This window comes from Erpetoichthys calabaricus, chromosome 3, assembly GCF_900747795.2.
Source record: "Erpetoichthys calabaricus chromosome 3, fErpCal1.3, whole genome shotgun sequence".
In the NCBI taxonomy this organism is placed as follows: Eukaryota; Metazoa; Chordata; class Cladistia; order Polypteriformes; family Polypteridae; genus Erpetoichthys; species Erpetoichthys calabaricus.
Genome location: NC_041396.2, coordinates 282,863,400 through 282,879,023, shown reverse-complemented (window position 1 = coordinate 282,879,023; position 15,624 = coordinate 282,863,400). Strand labels below are relative to the sequence as shown.

General features: G+C 37.2%; 1 protein-coding gene across 1 annotated transcript in view; it reads right to left on the bottom strand.

Annotated features, from left to right (window-relative positions):
* Positions 1 to 15,624, bottom strand: part of chrnb1 (cholinergic receptor, nicotinic, beta 1 (muscle)) — an 81,237-nt gene that overhangs the window by 8,231 nt on the left and 57,382 nt on the right. The window contains exons 9-10 of the mRNA XM_028798452.2: positions 12,245 to 12,417; positions 2,891 to 3,038 (exon numbers count right to left, since the gene is read on the bottom strand). Coding sequence (XP_028654285.1) covers positions 2,891 to 3,038; positions 12,245 to 12,417 — 321 coding nt within the window. The remainder of the gene's footprint in view (positions 1 to 2,890; positions 3,039 to 12,244; positions 12,418 to 15,624) is intronic.

Sequence of the window (15,624 nt, the reverse complement as noted above, 5' to 3'; positions counted from 1 at the left end):
TGTGGCCCTGATTTGAACTGAAATGTCGACTGGCCATATGTCACTGTTAAAATTACTTGCCATCTATTGATCTGATTTACTGTTTAAATTAATCTGCTTATGTGCACAAAGTAGTTTTTAAAATTTGTAAGTAGTATTTTCCTACAAACTTGTTACAGCACCCTGAGCCTCTACTCAGTGAAGCATGCGATGCAAAAATAAATAGAAGATGATCACAGTAAAACTGAACAATCTTCCCCAAACTACCAACCATCCACACCTTCATAGATCTGTGCCACACACTGAATGAACCCCAATGAGCTTCCCCATTTCCCACATTCAAAGGGGGGCAAATGCTTAAATGCCTTTAGAAGAGGATTTGAAGACAGGAAACGGTGAAGTAAGGTCAGAAATGGTGAGGTCTTTCACCAGTCAATGACTTGTATTTCTGTGGCTTATGACATTCATCAGGTGCCACAAGTCCATCTTCTTGTCCAATTGGGTGAAGTGTCTGATGAGCACTTTCTTTTATATGTTGTTAACAGCACAGCACTTTGACTTTTAAATTTTCCCGTTCTGATTAACATGACAGGAGCAGGTATTTGGCATGATGTTCACCCTGGTGAGCTCCAACTGCACGCAGTGGCTGAAACTCAGGCTATTCATTTTGGTCATTTGCTATAGTGCCTTCTGATGATGAATGCTGGTAAAGGCATTATATAAAATAATATTAATTGATGTGTGTTATTTATAATGCAGCTTAAAATATCTTTGGGATTTGTGATGGTGCAGCAGTAAGTTTTTTATGTTGGTGATTATCATAATACTGATAATAATAATAATAATAATAATAATAATACATTTTATTTAATAGTCACCTTTCTTAACACTCAAGGTTACCTTACAATGAAATTAAACAACATTAACAAGATATAAAAACAAAGAGGATAATAAAATCAAATATATAAGGTGGTAAATAAATAAGGTACAGAGGTAATAGGAAATATACAAAGATACCAGGCAGTAACTGTGTTAAACTCATAATTAGTTTGCCAGTTTGAAAAGATAAGTTTTGAGGACAGTTTTAAAATGTGTTATTGAATCGAGTTGATGAATATGAGAGGGAAGAGAATTCCAGAGTTGAGGAGCACTATGAGAGACGCTCGAGTTTGATGTGTGGTACAGAAAGAGCTACAGATGAGGATCTGAGTGAGCGAGAGGAGTGTAAGTCTGTAGGAGATCAGTGAGGTAGGGAGGAGCGAGGTGGTGGAGAGCTTTAAATGTTAAGAGCAGTATTTTGTATTGTATTTGGTAGTTAACAGAGAGCCAGGGAAGTTGAGAGAGAATAGGTGTAATATGTTCAGTGGATTTAGAACAGCAGGTTATTATCCTAGCAGCAGAATTCTGAATAAGTTGTAAGCGATGAATACATTTTTGTGGGATGCCAGATAGAATAGCATTGTAGTAATCTATACGTGAGGTGACAAGGGCATTAACCAATACTTCAGTACTCTGTTGCATAAGAACAAGTCTAGAAATGTTTTGGAGATGGCAGAAGGCAGTCAGAGAAACATTACTTGTATGGGACGAAAAAGATAGAGTGCTGTCTAGAATGACGCCCAGACTCATAACCTGGGAAGAGATGTTTGTGTTAATATTGTTAATTAAAACAGAAGAATGGTTAACCATAGCAAGTGTGGATTTAGAAACAATGAGGCGCACCTCAGTTTTATTGTTGTTTAGTTGGAGAAAACTGAGAGTCATCTATGAGTTTATGTCTTGGAGACATGCCATAAGAGTGTCTGGATGTAAAACAGAAGTGGATTTAGTGGATAGATATAGCTGTGTGTCATCAGCATAACAATGAAATTTAATACCATGGTGCTGGAAGATATTACCTATTGGGAAGATTTAAATGAGAAAAAGCCCCAAAACAGAACCCTGCAGAACTCCATGAGTAACGACTGCATTCTCAGATTTAAAGCCCTTTATTTGAACAAACTACCTCCTATTAGTGAGGTAGGAAGAAAACCATTGGAGGAGAAGGCCACGGACTCCAAAACTAACTAGTTGTTTCAAAAGTATCTGATGAGATATGGTGTCAAATGCGGAGCTGAGGTGAAGAAGCACAAGAATTGAAAAAACTGACATAATGTAATATAACTTAATATGATGTGATATATAAGAGCTTATTTATGTCACTTCCAGTACATATTTGGAGGAGCAATAAAACAAGATGGTGCCATGTGTACTACTACTGCTGCTTCACAGCCCCAGACTCCACATTCACTTTAGAAGAGCATTCTAATTTCTAATACCATAATATTCTTCTTTGAATAAGCAGAAGATTGTCAGTTCAGTCTAACCCTGAGCACGTTACTTAGCATGCCTGAGATCCAGTTGTACAAAATGCAGAGAAATAATTGTAATTAAGACTAATCTTGTAAGAAATGTGAAATAAGACAATGGAATATTTAACAAATAATATAAAATAATCAAACCATTCAACACCATATTTAGTGGCTAGTACTGATGCCCCTAGCTATGAAGATCTGAGCTCAAATCCCAGGTCTCTTTTTGTGTAGTTTGCATGTTCTCCCTTTGTTGGTGTGGGTTATCTCCAGTTCTCTTCAAATAAGAATGCAGGTTAGGGTTGATAGGTGACCCTGAATTGTTCCTGCACACATTAGAGAATTTAGACGTGTGTGTGTGTGTTTAAAACCAGCAACTCCACATTGAGATAAACAGAATCAAAATTTCAGCACATTAACAGATAAAAACATAAAAACTATATTATTATAATTTGGGGAAAATATTTAAGCAGCCAAGTATTAAACCTATGATAAACTTTGCTCTGTGTGTTATACACAAGGTGAGCCAAACATCTAATATGAAGGGGTGTATATCTTACCGCTCCATCATCTATTTCTGCCTGCAGCTGCTCAGCAATGTAACTTATGGCATTCATGGCCGACTTCAGGTCAGGAGGTAGAGAGACATAATGACTCGGCCCGTCTATGAAACGTTTCAGGTCAGATGAGAAGTTCTCTGCCTGGTACCTACAGAGAAAAGGAGTTGACAAAACAAAAAACAGAAAATAAACGCCTGCCTGAGAGACACAGTCGTTAGTTGTGTTTTGCTAGACTGGGTTGTAAGCCATTCCCATTCATAGTGAAACTGTGTCAGCTATAATAATATGGGTGACAGAGTGGCTACTGCTGCTGCTTCACAGCTCCAGGACACTGGATTCAGATCCCAGTCCAGTCACTGCACCACTGTGTGACATGCAATAAAAAGACACTCCAATTGGTCGAGCATGCCCTGTTCTTTTTGTGTTCCTGTCCTCTTACTCAGATATCCCAATGATATGCACTTGACAGCAGATTTGATTCATACACAGCTGTTTTTGAAGTCATCAGTTAATGTTACCTGCACTTCTCTGGACAAGAACATGCAAACTCCACACAGAACATTGACTTTAATTTGGGTGACAAGTAAGCCTCTAAACAAGACAGCCAGTTGAGGCTTTAGATGATATCAGCTTGTCTACTGAGACTTAACCAGTATGGCATTAAAAAATCGGGAGTGGTCTCCCCTAGACTTTCTCGTATACTCAGATATGGGAATGGATATTTGAGGTGTAAGCCGCAAGACAATGATTATATTTTTATATTATGTACATTAAAGAACCATCAACAACAAATCAAATCAAATTAATAATATATTGAACAATTATTATAACAGTAAAGTTGAATAAATCGGACTCTGCAGCCGCATGAATAAAAGGTAAAGTTCCACTTCTGGTTAGTGGAAATAGCCCAAAAGTTGATAGAAATCTACGTTTTGTACCTAATACTTGTATGCAAAATTTGGTTGCCATAAGTGAAAGCATTATCGTGTTTACAGACACACACACACAGACACACAGGCATAATTCCAAAAACAGTATTTTCTGACTCAAGGATGTCGAGAATCATCAAAATCTCGACATCAAATTTTTGAACGATTGTAATACATTCCCTATACTTCATATACGAGAAAGAAAAAATGGACATGCATCTTTACTGTAGATGTTTCAAATTAAAAAAGGCAGCCAGCTCAAGAAATCCTGTAGCTTCACCTGATATTTTAAAATCTTAAAAGACCCAGCAGAGGGTGCTGTCATCCTGTGCTTTCATCTGATAGAGTGCTGCTAAAAATATATATGTAAAAAAATCACTCAAAACTTCTTTACACATTTGACTAAAAGCTTTACATTTTGACATACAGTATATTGTATCCTTTGAATGAAAAACATTCAAGGCTTCCCAAGCTATCACATGTACAGAAACAATCTTTAAATCTAAAAATAAAAAAAAATGCAGGAGAAACATTCTCATGTTTAAGGTCATGTGTTGAGGTCCTGTCGAGGTCTAGCTCATCATCATCTTCACTTACAGCTTGTAAAACAGTTCCCAGTAGCTTTGTGGAAGGGCTGATTTTCATCACATATTTTGCTCTTCTGGATGACATTTCATGAGGAACAGCATCTATGTCTGTCATAATGGATGGACTGGGTAAACAGGCATCCCAAGAGTAGTTCATTCCCCCAAATGAAAGGTGGCACTGTTCCTTAGGGCTGAATCCGATTAAGACACCCGCAGTGTGACATGGGAGTTGGAGTCTGGAAACGCAACCCTGTTGGGATCTTTGGATACTGCCAGAGGAAGATGCCGGGGAAGAACTGCCCTGGTTACCACATACCCCCAAAGTGCTCGGGCTGACCTGGGTGTAACACCAGAAGCAGTTTCTGGTCAGATTTAAAAGAGAGCCCACCCCCTCATTTAATTGAGTCAGAGTCAAGAGGCAGTGGGTAACACTCAAAAAGAGGTGGAAGGAGAGAATTTAAATTTGTATATTGAGGCTGGTGATTGTATGGAGGCGATTAAATATCTTTTATTTGAAGTGCAATTGTGTTTGGGCATCATTGTGTCTGTAGTTTCGGGATAAGTGGTGCCCATTTGGTTTCACTATTCCCCAGGGGGAAATTGAAACAGTCACCAATGCACACCCTGACATCACAATCGGGACAGTAGAAGTGTGTTTCTTTGGACACTTTTCTTATATATATTTTTTGTTGTTTGTGCATGAGGGGGTAGAATGTCATTGCCTGACCTGCATGATTGATGTGCTTCTTGTGTTATTGTAGGCTACCAAAGTGCAAAAAAATTTTTCTTGACACAAACATTGGCAGTCACTGCATTGTGAACAGTGCTTAGGCGTCTAATGTCTCACTTGTCTTTCTACTTGACTGCAATCATTTTGCCTTTTTGCCACACACCTCCTTGCAACACAGTGAACCTTCAGGCAACTGAATTCACCAGTTGTTCAGGTGTACAGTGCTGTATGCATAAGTTTTACTATCCATATCAACATCTGATGACCAATTCACATTATCATAACTATTGCTTGATTCAACTAATAGTTCAGCATCAGTTTGTTAAAAACTGGCATAACAGCTTCTCATTAATACACCATTCTGTTTTGGTTGAAGGCCTGCCCCACCCATGAATATTGATGAGTTGATTTAGAGTGGCAAAATGCATAGAAATATTCATGATGTTTTGCAGCATGACTCTATTTAATAACAGTCTAGAGAGTTGTTCGGGTTTAGCACTGTAAAGCTGATCATTATACATCACCACCAAGCTTGACTCAGGGCTAATCATAATTACATAGAGTTTTTAGCCCAAGCCACGCTTGGGGTTAATGCCAAGAAAGTTAATATTCCTCACATTCATCCTAAATCAATCATTCTTCTTCTTTCCTAGCATTTGTCCCGCACTAACGCAGTGTCCTTTGCTTCCGATGCCTATCTACACTTTTTCCGATCTAATTAAGGCATCTTCCGGGTTGATGTTAATCTCATTTTGTTGAAAAGTTTTGTCTATCAACTGCTGTCTTATTCACTTGGTGGAAGAATACTGACTGTGCATCTGGGTGCAAATGAAATCTGTCTGTGAGTCATTGGCAAACAGAGACATGCTTTGCAGAAACAGAAAAGTCCAATTTGGTTCCCATAACACAATTTTCTGTGGCCTTTATTGTTAAAATAAAGAGTAATAGATTTGTGGCCCTTCATTTTTTGTAGCAGTTTTGATTAATCAAAAACGACGACCACCAGGAATATTTTTTCTTAAATGAGCGTGAGAGATTTATTTAATTATTCAATTTTATTGAAAGAGGCTCAGAGACAAAGTGGAATTTTAAACTTAGACAGGTTGGCATTTGAAATTTTATATGTAGACAAAAGCAGGACCTAGATTTGGGAGAGCTGGATTGTGAACATGTAATTCTTACACAAAACTGTTCTTAATTATTTCCTTTTTCGAAGACACAAACCAATAGTTGTAGATAAAGTGCCAACAATACGTTACCTCAGCCCTATGCTCTTAAATAACAGAGCGTTAGACTTCTTAGCAATTGATGCGGGGGCCTTGGTGCCCAATCACCTGGGGTCTCATGTATAAACGGTGCGTATGCACAAAAATGTTGCATAAGAATATTTCCACATTAAATCGTGATGTATAAAACCTAAACTTGGCGTAAAGCCACGCACATTTCCTCGGTAGTTCATACCCTGTCTTACGCAAGTTCTCCACTCGGTTTTGCAGACTGGCAGCACCCAACGTCAAAGCAGTGCAACTGTTCCTGTGCGGTTACCCTTTCTTTTTTAGATCCACATCCCAGACGCGACTTTATAAATACACTGAAATTAAACGCATATTGTTTATTAGTTTAATGCATCTGATTGTAAGTAACCTGTAACAATATAATGGTCCACAGAATAGCCAAACTATTCCAAATACCATAGCTGCTTTAGCGTTGTTACTCTCACTGCACCTTCTTCTTCTTTCAGCTGCTCCCGTTAGGGGTTGCCAGAGCGGATCATCTTTTTCCATATTACTCTCACTGCACCACTCGGAGTATTTATATCACTGTATCTGAGTATGAATCACAGCTGTAAAGCAGCTGATAGGAAAGATAATTATTGGTATACACCATCTAGCACACGCTGCTTCAGCCATGCTGTCTATTGAACTGCTCTCATACAGCAAACGCTTCAGAGCCTTTCCTGTACTGACATCGCAGTTCAGAAACAGTTTCATCCCAAGAACTATAAACACACTCACTCAGTCCATCAAGTGCTCCTTGTAGAACTGTTTGCACTTACAAGTACAATTACCTCACTGTAAACATGCGATACAGTTATAATATTGCACAACCTGAGCCACTTTATAAAGTGCGTATTTACATATGATAACAATATCATTTTTAAGATGAAATGCAGCAAAATATATTTATTACATTATACAGATAAAATATTAACATCATTTAAATAATCTATATTGTTAATAATTAAACATGTGAGGACACGGTGTTGCAGCAGTATTCCTGCCTCGCACTGTATTTTAGCTGGGGCTTGCGCAACACTGGAAAGATAGATGGATAGAATAATTAAACATGTACTACGAAGATATTTCAATGATCCTTAAAAGTTTTGAAGAATCGGCGTTCTAAGCTTGCAGATGGCTTAACATCTATTACAGAGCTGATTGTGTGGCTATTGGTTACTTGGAGAAATAAAGTAAGGACAGGAATTGGGCGTTAGTATGTTTGAAAGAGACAGTACTGCTGCAATAAATTATTTCATTAAAGGTCACGCACGGCGCAGCAAGCATCTTGCATGAGGCAGGAACAATCTGTGGACGAGGTGCCAGCTCGTCACTATCACTGCGCCACCGTGTTACCATGTTTAATAACATGCTTTAATTCGTATCATCATGAAAATGATATCAAGTATACATCTTAATATTTAAATTATTCAGAGAGCTGTAATATCACGAATGTAATGGATTCTGTGTCCTGTCGGAGGAAGAGAAAGCCCATTTAAGAAGCACATAGTGATTCACACACATAGAGCACATAGAAGAACACATACAAAACAAAGCATTTAACATGCTACTTTAGTTACGATGGTATTTGAGAAACTAGTAAATTAAATGATTTAAAGATGAAGTTTATTATGTTCTACTTTAAAGACAAAATAAACTACGTGATTAAAGTGGAAATTTCGAGATTAAAGTTGGCATTTCAAGCTTTTTTCTCACTGTGTCCCTATTTTTTTTTTCTTTTCTCTGTACCCTAATAAGCTTTCATATGACACTCAGACGGTGGGCTACAACTCGTCTTTTCACTGCGACTTTGAAATCTGACCGCTTCTTTTTTATTTCGGGTACTGTGCGACTTTGTGAACTTGAACTTTCGAGTTTCTTCCGACACTCTATGTCACTCGGTCAACTTCCTTTTGTTGATTATATTACTATTTAAACCAGCAAATAGTATGTTTTTCTTTTCCTCCACTTGGTATTTGCTGAAATTCTTCTATTTTCCCCTGTGCTTTTGCCATTGTCTTTTCACAGAAGGCTGAGCTTACGGGCTATTTATATTGATTTGCATATTCAAAGAGGCATAATTCTGGGAGGAGTTGGGGCGGGACAGCAGGCGTATGCATGTGTGTTGCTTTTCATGCTTACCGGGATTTATGGAGTTTAAGAACGTGGAAGTTGGCGAACGCAGATTTATGCATCTGGATTTTTTTGTGCGTACACACATTTCCGCTTTTGTCCTTATGCCATGTTTTAGTGTGAATTCTACGCACAGAATTATACATGAGGTCCCAGGACTGTGACTGTGTCTGACTTTATCTTCAACTTTGGCTGTAATAATTGATTGTGGACCCCTCCAGAGGTTTATTTTCTCTAGGGATGCTGCCAACTGGAATTTTTGCTTTCCTTTCCTCCACTGTCTACTAGACATAGTTCAACAATTATTTAATGGATAGATATTATTGGCTTCCATTTACATTAATCAGTTTAAAACTGCTTTGTTTTCCTGTGTTTAACCCTCTAAGATTTAAGGCATTTTTAGTGCTTTACAGGCTTGTTTATTGCATGACACTGGAATATTACCCCAAGAGTTGTATATCATTTTTTGTTTTTCTGCAAAATTTGCATGTTTCAAATATGTGTAGTAGAGTCATATTTGTATATTATAGTTTAGCTAAAAATGTGGTATAAAATGCCAAATATTGGTGTAAGCCTTTCAAATTTTTAGTTCTCCATTGAAAAAAAAAATAGAAAACAGATCCAACAGTTTTGGGAGAATAAAATTGCAAAAACATGCCTTCACCATGTATTCCAGTATCAATATCCATGTATTTCTTATATCAGAATATCAGAATATTATTGACATGTGCCACTGTTCAAAACAGTTCCTGTCCAGAATGAGACACATCACATTTCTTGCACTGCCAACCAGTTTCCTCCTAGTAGTTCACATATTTCCTTCCCCCAGATGTGGTCTTTGTACTGGGACCAGTGATGGTAGAAACTCCCACAAACACCTGAACGTAGTGTGCCTGAATGGGAGGAATCTGCAGGGATACATAACTGAGCTGCTAAGTCCTCTACACAGTTTTGTGTTTCATTGGCTCTGTGTCTTTCCTTTTCTGATCACATTGTGAACAATATAACAGTTTGTGTTTGCAAAATAATATATTAGAATTATGTGCAGGCTGATGTAATACTAAATATGTTTATTGGAAAGATCGACCCCTGTTATATGTATATTATGTTGAATTACTGGTTTCTGGCATTAAATGCCTTTTATAATTCACAGTCATTCGTCACCTGTCCCCTGAATGGCAGCATTTATAAAAATTCAGATGTATAGGTTTAAATATATTTGGTGTTTACTTATCTTCACATGGATCCAAACTCGCCAGAAAATTCAATTATTAATTCAATGCCAAACTCACTACTTGGGACAAACCATCACCATCATCATCACTATGAAAATAACACTTCATGTTTGGTTGTAAATGCTTTTGGTCAAGTTGTTTCAAAAATGCATTGCACCTCATCAGTCTCTCAGTGTAAATGAATGACAGTAAGTAAACTGAGTAAGTAAATTGGACGTAGTAATTCATGTCCTTTTCCTGATGATACATTTACTTTGTGGTAACACAAGCCCTTTACCCTGATGTTTTAAACACTGATGAAAACAGCAGATGAGGCAGAGCCATATACAGTAGATGCTGGTTCATCCTTATGACTCTGAGATTGAGAGCACCTCTAACTTACACTGGTACCTCTGATTGGTCTAGGAAAACAATTCAGGGCTTGATTGGTTCTATAAAATGTCATTCTTACAATAGGTTATTATTATTTATTTTTTTTACAAGAAGTCCATATATGAAATTACTGCATAACAAGATAACAATAACAATATACAGTATGGAACTGCAGAGCCACAGCATCATAAGTCACCACAGGTCTACACCAGCAGTTATAGGACAGAATTGTCCTCACAGGTGGCGCAGTGGTAGTGCTGCTGCTTTGCAGTAAGGAGACGGTGGAAGATTGTGGGTTCGCTTCCTGGTTCCTCCCTGTGTGGATAGCGCTTTGAGTACTGAGAAAAGTGCTATATAAATGTAATGAATTATTATTATTATTAAGTTAAAGTTAGTATGGCTAGCGTGTGGAATAATTGGTTAAGGTTATGGGTTAGTTAATGTTAGGGGTTAGTTTTGTTAAGGTTAGGGTTTGGTGTGGTTAGCGTGTCAATCAATTTTCGATTTGTGACCATGTATAAACATTTATTACCAAACTGCTGCTCTAGACATGCAGTGATGTCACTTCCACCCTGAAACCACTGGCATAGACCTGCGGTGACATGTGGTACTGCAGGTCGATACATCTCAGAATGTGTGTGCCCAAGTGCGCAGAGATGCACTTCTCAACACGTTTTCTTTCTGACTTTGCAGTGACGTCAGAGACGCATTAATTGATGTATGGAGGTGACTACAGTTGTTAGGAGAATTTTACTGTTTTTTTTTCCAATCATGTAAAATAAGGTCATTATGTAATTAGTAATTTGTTAAGTTTCTATCTGTATCAACCTGAGAACCTGTCACAACATTCGGTGCCTGCACTCAGTGAAGAGCACTACACAGAAATAAACTGAAATGAATTGAACTGAACTTCCTTTTGCCATCAAGCAACAATTCAGGGAGATCATCTGGATCTAAAGAAGCAACTGGACTTTGTTGATTGCAGTGGTCCAGCCTATCCTTCTTGGATACTCACCACCATCAGGACAGAACCAGGTCTGAGCCAGAGATGGTTTCCTGTTTCCAGGTTCTACCAATATATTCAGTTACTTTGCTATAAAATTTTGTTCTTTTATTTGAACATTCAGTTGCATGTTTGAGCCAATAAAAAAAAATAACACCCAGCAAATTATTGCAGTATCATCATTCCACTGTGATTAAAGTTTGGCATCAGGCAAACATTTCATCATGTCTAATCATGTTAATATACACTGATTAAGAGCAGAACTGATACTGTCTATCATTCGTAAGGCAATTGTAGGGGGAAAACCTACCTATGCATAAAACTCAGGACTGAAAAACTCTGTGTAAGTGAAGGCTACCTCGCAGTAAGGAAGCTCATGGTTTCGCATCCTGGGTCATCCCTGTGTAGAAGTGCTTTGAGTGGTGAGAAATGCACTATATAAATGTAAAGAATTATTATTATTATTATTAAAGCTGAAATGGTGGGGATTTAAAGAAGTTACAAATAATCAGGGATTCATTGGGGTGAAACGTTGTCACTGTTTGGATGTTGTGATCTACATCATAGGGTTTTTAAATTCCTTCAGAGTACCAGATTTTCTTAAAAATATTTATTCGTTTATTCATTTGTTCCATTACAAGGTCTAAGGGTGGTTGGAAGGCAGGATGCAAGCCTGGATGAGGCACCGGTCCCTAACATTGCACATTAATCCACATAGCCACATTCTTTTACACGAGGCCAGATAAGAGTCACCCATCCAGGTAATCTGTATGAGAGGTTCGACAGACTGCAGTACCTAAACAAAACCAACAGTAAACCAGAACAAAATGTACAGACTCCACATAGACAGTGACCTGGCCAGGATCAAATGTTGGCAAATGGTGACTTCCTGAACAGCCCTTGAAAACAAGACACATTTTGGTTATATTAAATGAATTAAATAGCAGTTATGACAAGAGCAATTGGTATGATGTTGAAGTTGGGCCACCATTTAGGAATTCAACATATACTTAATCTTTAATTTCTGATATTTCCAGAAGTGTTCTTGGCCATTATTATGTCTGAAATTAATTAAAACTGCGACTCACCGGTTGGGTTTAGGGAAAAGGAAATTTGTGCTGGGTTTGCGAATGAAGTATTCATCTGCAGTTCGTCTCACAGTGACGGGCACCTCCTGTTTTGGTGTCCGCAGGAGTTCAAGAGGAGGCTCTGCCTTTGGTCTCAGCATTCCCAAATATCGTGGCAGCAGGTGGATGAAAATCTGAGGAAAGCAAATCAGACACAAGTCAGATATACAGTACAGGGAGATGAGCAGATGACATAAGAAATGTTGTCATTAGCTTAGGAGGCCATTCTAGCCATGACTTCACTGATAGATCTGGGTTGTATTCTTCTTTACTTTCTGAACTGTCTTGTGCAAGTGCCAACTGTGTCAGTTTTAGAACATTTTCATTTTTCACTTCTCCAATTATCAAATATCAGTATTACTCCATATCAGTTACAGTCACTCATTATTCATCACGCATCACTACTCACTTGTAGATCATCACACATCATTCATAACTACTCAGAACTCACTTATACATCAATACTCACTTTCAGCTCATCATGCATCACTCATTACTACTCTATAGTCGTTTATCATGCATCACTACTCACTTGTAGATCATTGCACATCACTCGTCACTACTCAGTAGTCTCTCATCACAAATTGCTCATCACTAGGTCATCACTCATCATTACATTACTCAGTATTGTCTAATCACACATCATGCATCACTACTTACTTGTAAATAATTATGCATCATTTTCTACTACTCAGAAGTCACTTATCACACATATAATAATAATAATAATAATAATAATAATAATAATAATAATAATAATTTTTATTTAAATAGCACCTTTCCCATGCTGAAGGTGCTTGTCACTACTCACTTGCAGCTCCTCATGCAACACTCATCACTAGTCTATAGTCATTCATCACTCATTACTACTCACTTGTAAATCATCAGCATGCACTATATATGGAAATGTTTCCTTGGGCATATTTACAAGGTGATTGTGATTTATAAAGAGTAAATTGCACAGAAATGTATATATGCCAGGTTTAATAAATCAGATTTTTTTTTTTTTTTTGCCATACGCATTTTCCTTTTTTTGACTAGCACATTTTGAATACTCAAATTCACATAGAGTTTTATAAATGAGGACCCTGGTCAGAGGGAAATATTAACACAGACCAGTGGAAAATGTACAAACTCGACAAAGACCCACAGTAATTAAGACCACAATTTGAAGGTGGTACTGCAGGGTAGTGAGGCTAACAACTGTGCCACCATACCTTATTAGATTTCATAATCTCTTAATAACATTTCCTTTGTGACCATGGGAAGACATAAACCAGATGGCATTTCCTGTGATGGGGTTGCCAAGCTGGAAAGGTATTGCGACTTGGCACAGTTTCCTCTGTATGTTAGATTACCACTCTGGGCAGTGTGTAGAAAATGATGTTTCACCTAATAACATTTGCTGTATAATTAAATTGCTCAGCCATCAAGTACTGATTGGCAGTTCTACTGATATCCTCTCCTTACATGGAGGCCAGTTTGGACAGTGAGTTGCAGACTGAAGCTTTGCAACATTTCTTCATTTTCCAAGGTGGACAACCCTAGGCTGCATGCATGAAACAATTATTATACTAATAATAGTTCCATTGAAATAAAGGTGGCCTGATGGGCCATTATATGTCAATTCAATTTATTTTTTATAGGCCTGTTCACTGACTACAGGATCAGAGTGCTTGCACAAATTTCCAACATGGACTGAATTAATAATCAAATTGATAATTGAACCATAAATCATTTACATGCATGACCATACAAGTCAGCTTGCACTTATAGTAACAGAGAAATTCAATCTGATTAAGATAAGATAATGGAGCTATAGAAATATTGAGAGAAATAGAAATTTCATTAAATTTGCAAACCTTTCTAAAAGCATGTTTTCACTTTGTCATTACAGGTTATTGAGTGTAACTTTATGGTCATAATTGGCAAATGTATAATTTAAAATGAAATCTACAGCACAATAATGTGCAGAAACTGAAGGGGTGTGTATACTTTCTGAATTTAATGTATACACAGTATTCATCCCCTTGGAGGTTTTCAGATTTTATTGTTATACAACATTGAATCACAGTGGATTTGTTTTTTTACAATGATCAATAGGTAAAAAACTCTTTAATGTCAATGTGAAAATAGATCTGCAAAGTGATCTCAATTCAGTCAGATACAATATTCAAAATAAATAATACAAATATTGTATAACAATCAAATGTAAAGCATTCCAAGGGGCTGAATACTTATTTTAGGCACTGTAACATAACACTCAAGCCTGCTTGATCCAAACCAGAGGCACAACTGCTCTGGTGCTTTCTTTATACCCGAGGTGACCAGGTTTAGGTTTAGGTTTACGTTTCTTTATTTAGTTATGTTTACACAAGAAAACATGAAATTTGCCTTCTCAGTTGCATCAAAAAACAGACAGAATGAAATAAAACAGACAAATAGAAACAAGAAAGGTTAAGGTAAGGCAGTTAGATAATACATATTTACACCAAAAAAAAAAAAAAGGTTACAGGATATATATCAAAACCGTAATCATTATGTCCGATATTTCTTATTGAAAAGTCGTATGGCACTAGGAAGAAAGGAGTTTCTGGAGCGATTTGTGTGGGTTTTCAAAGCGACCATCCTTCCTGATTTACTGAACTTTAGTTCTACATGTAATGGATGTCTGTCATCAGTTGAGATGATTTCCAGTTTCTTTAACAATTCACTCTAACACACACAGTCAAATCATCTACATCAGCACCAATAACTTTAGCTTCATACTTTGTAATCTGCTGGAGCTTTTTTGAGTTTTTGTTTGTCAGACTATTAAACCAGGCAATGAAACTGAAAGTGATCACAGACTGGATCATACTGTGATAGAAGGACAACATGAGGTCCTTGATACTTTAAATAAGGTTTTACAATGACTTTCAGATAGCTTGTTTTCTAATAACATTTCCTCTTCACAGTGAGGATTAAAATGTCTTTTCTCAAATATTGTCTATCGTTGCACCAATGGAGCCGGACAGCACACTAACAACATAAAGAATAATGCGAAATACAACAGTAAAGGGATGCCAGACTATTGTGGAGCACATCCATACACATTAAAACTGATATGATCCAGAATCAGTTGAGTGCTGCCAATCAGGTTAGGCAGATAGAAGGAAAAGTCACTATAAGATAGATAGATAGATAGATAGATAGATAGATAGATAGATAGATAGATAGATAGATAGATAGATAGATAGATAGATAGATAGATAGATAGATAGATAGATAGATAGATAGATAGATAGATAGATAGATAGATAGATAGATGTAATTTTAGACAGTTATTGACTCAAGGTTGA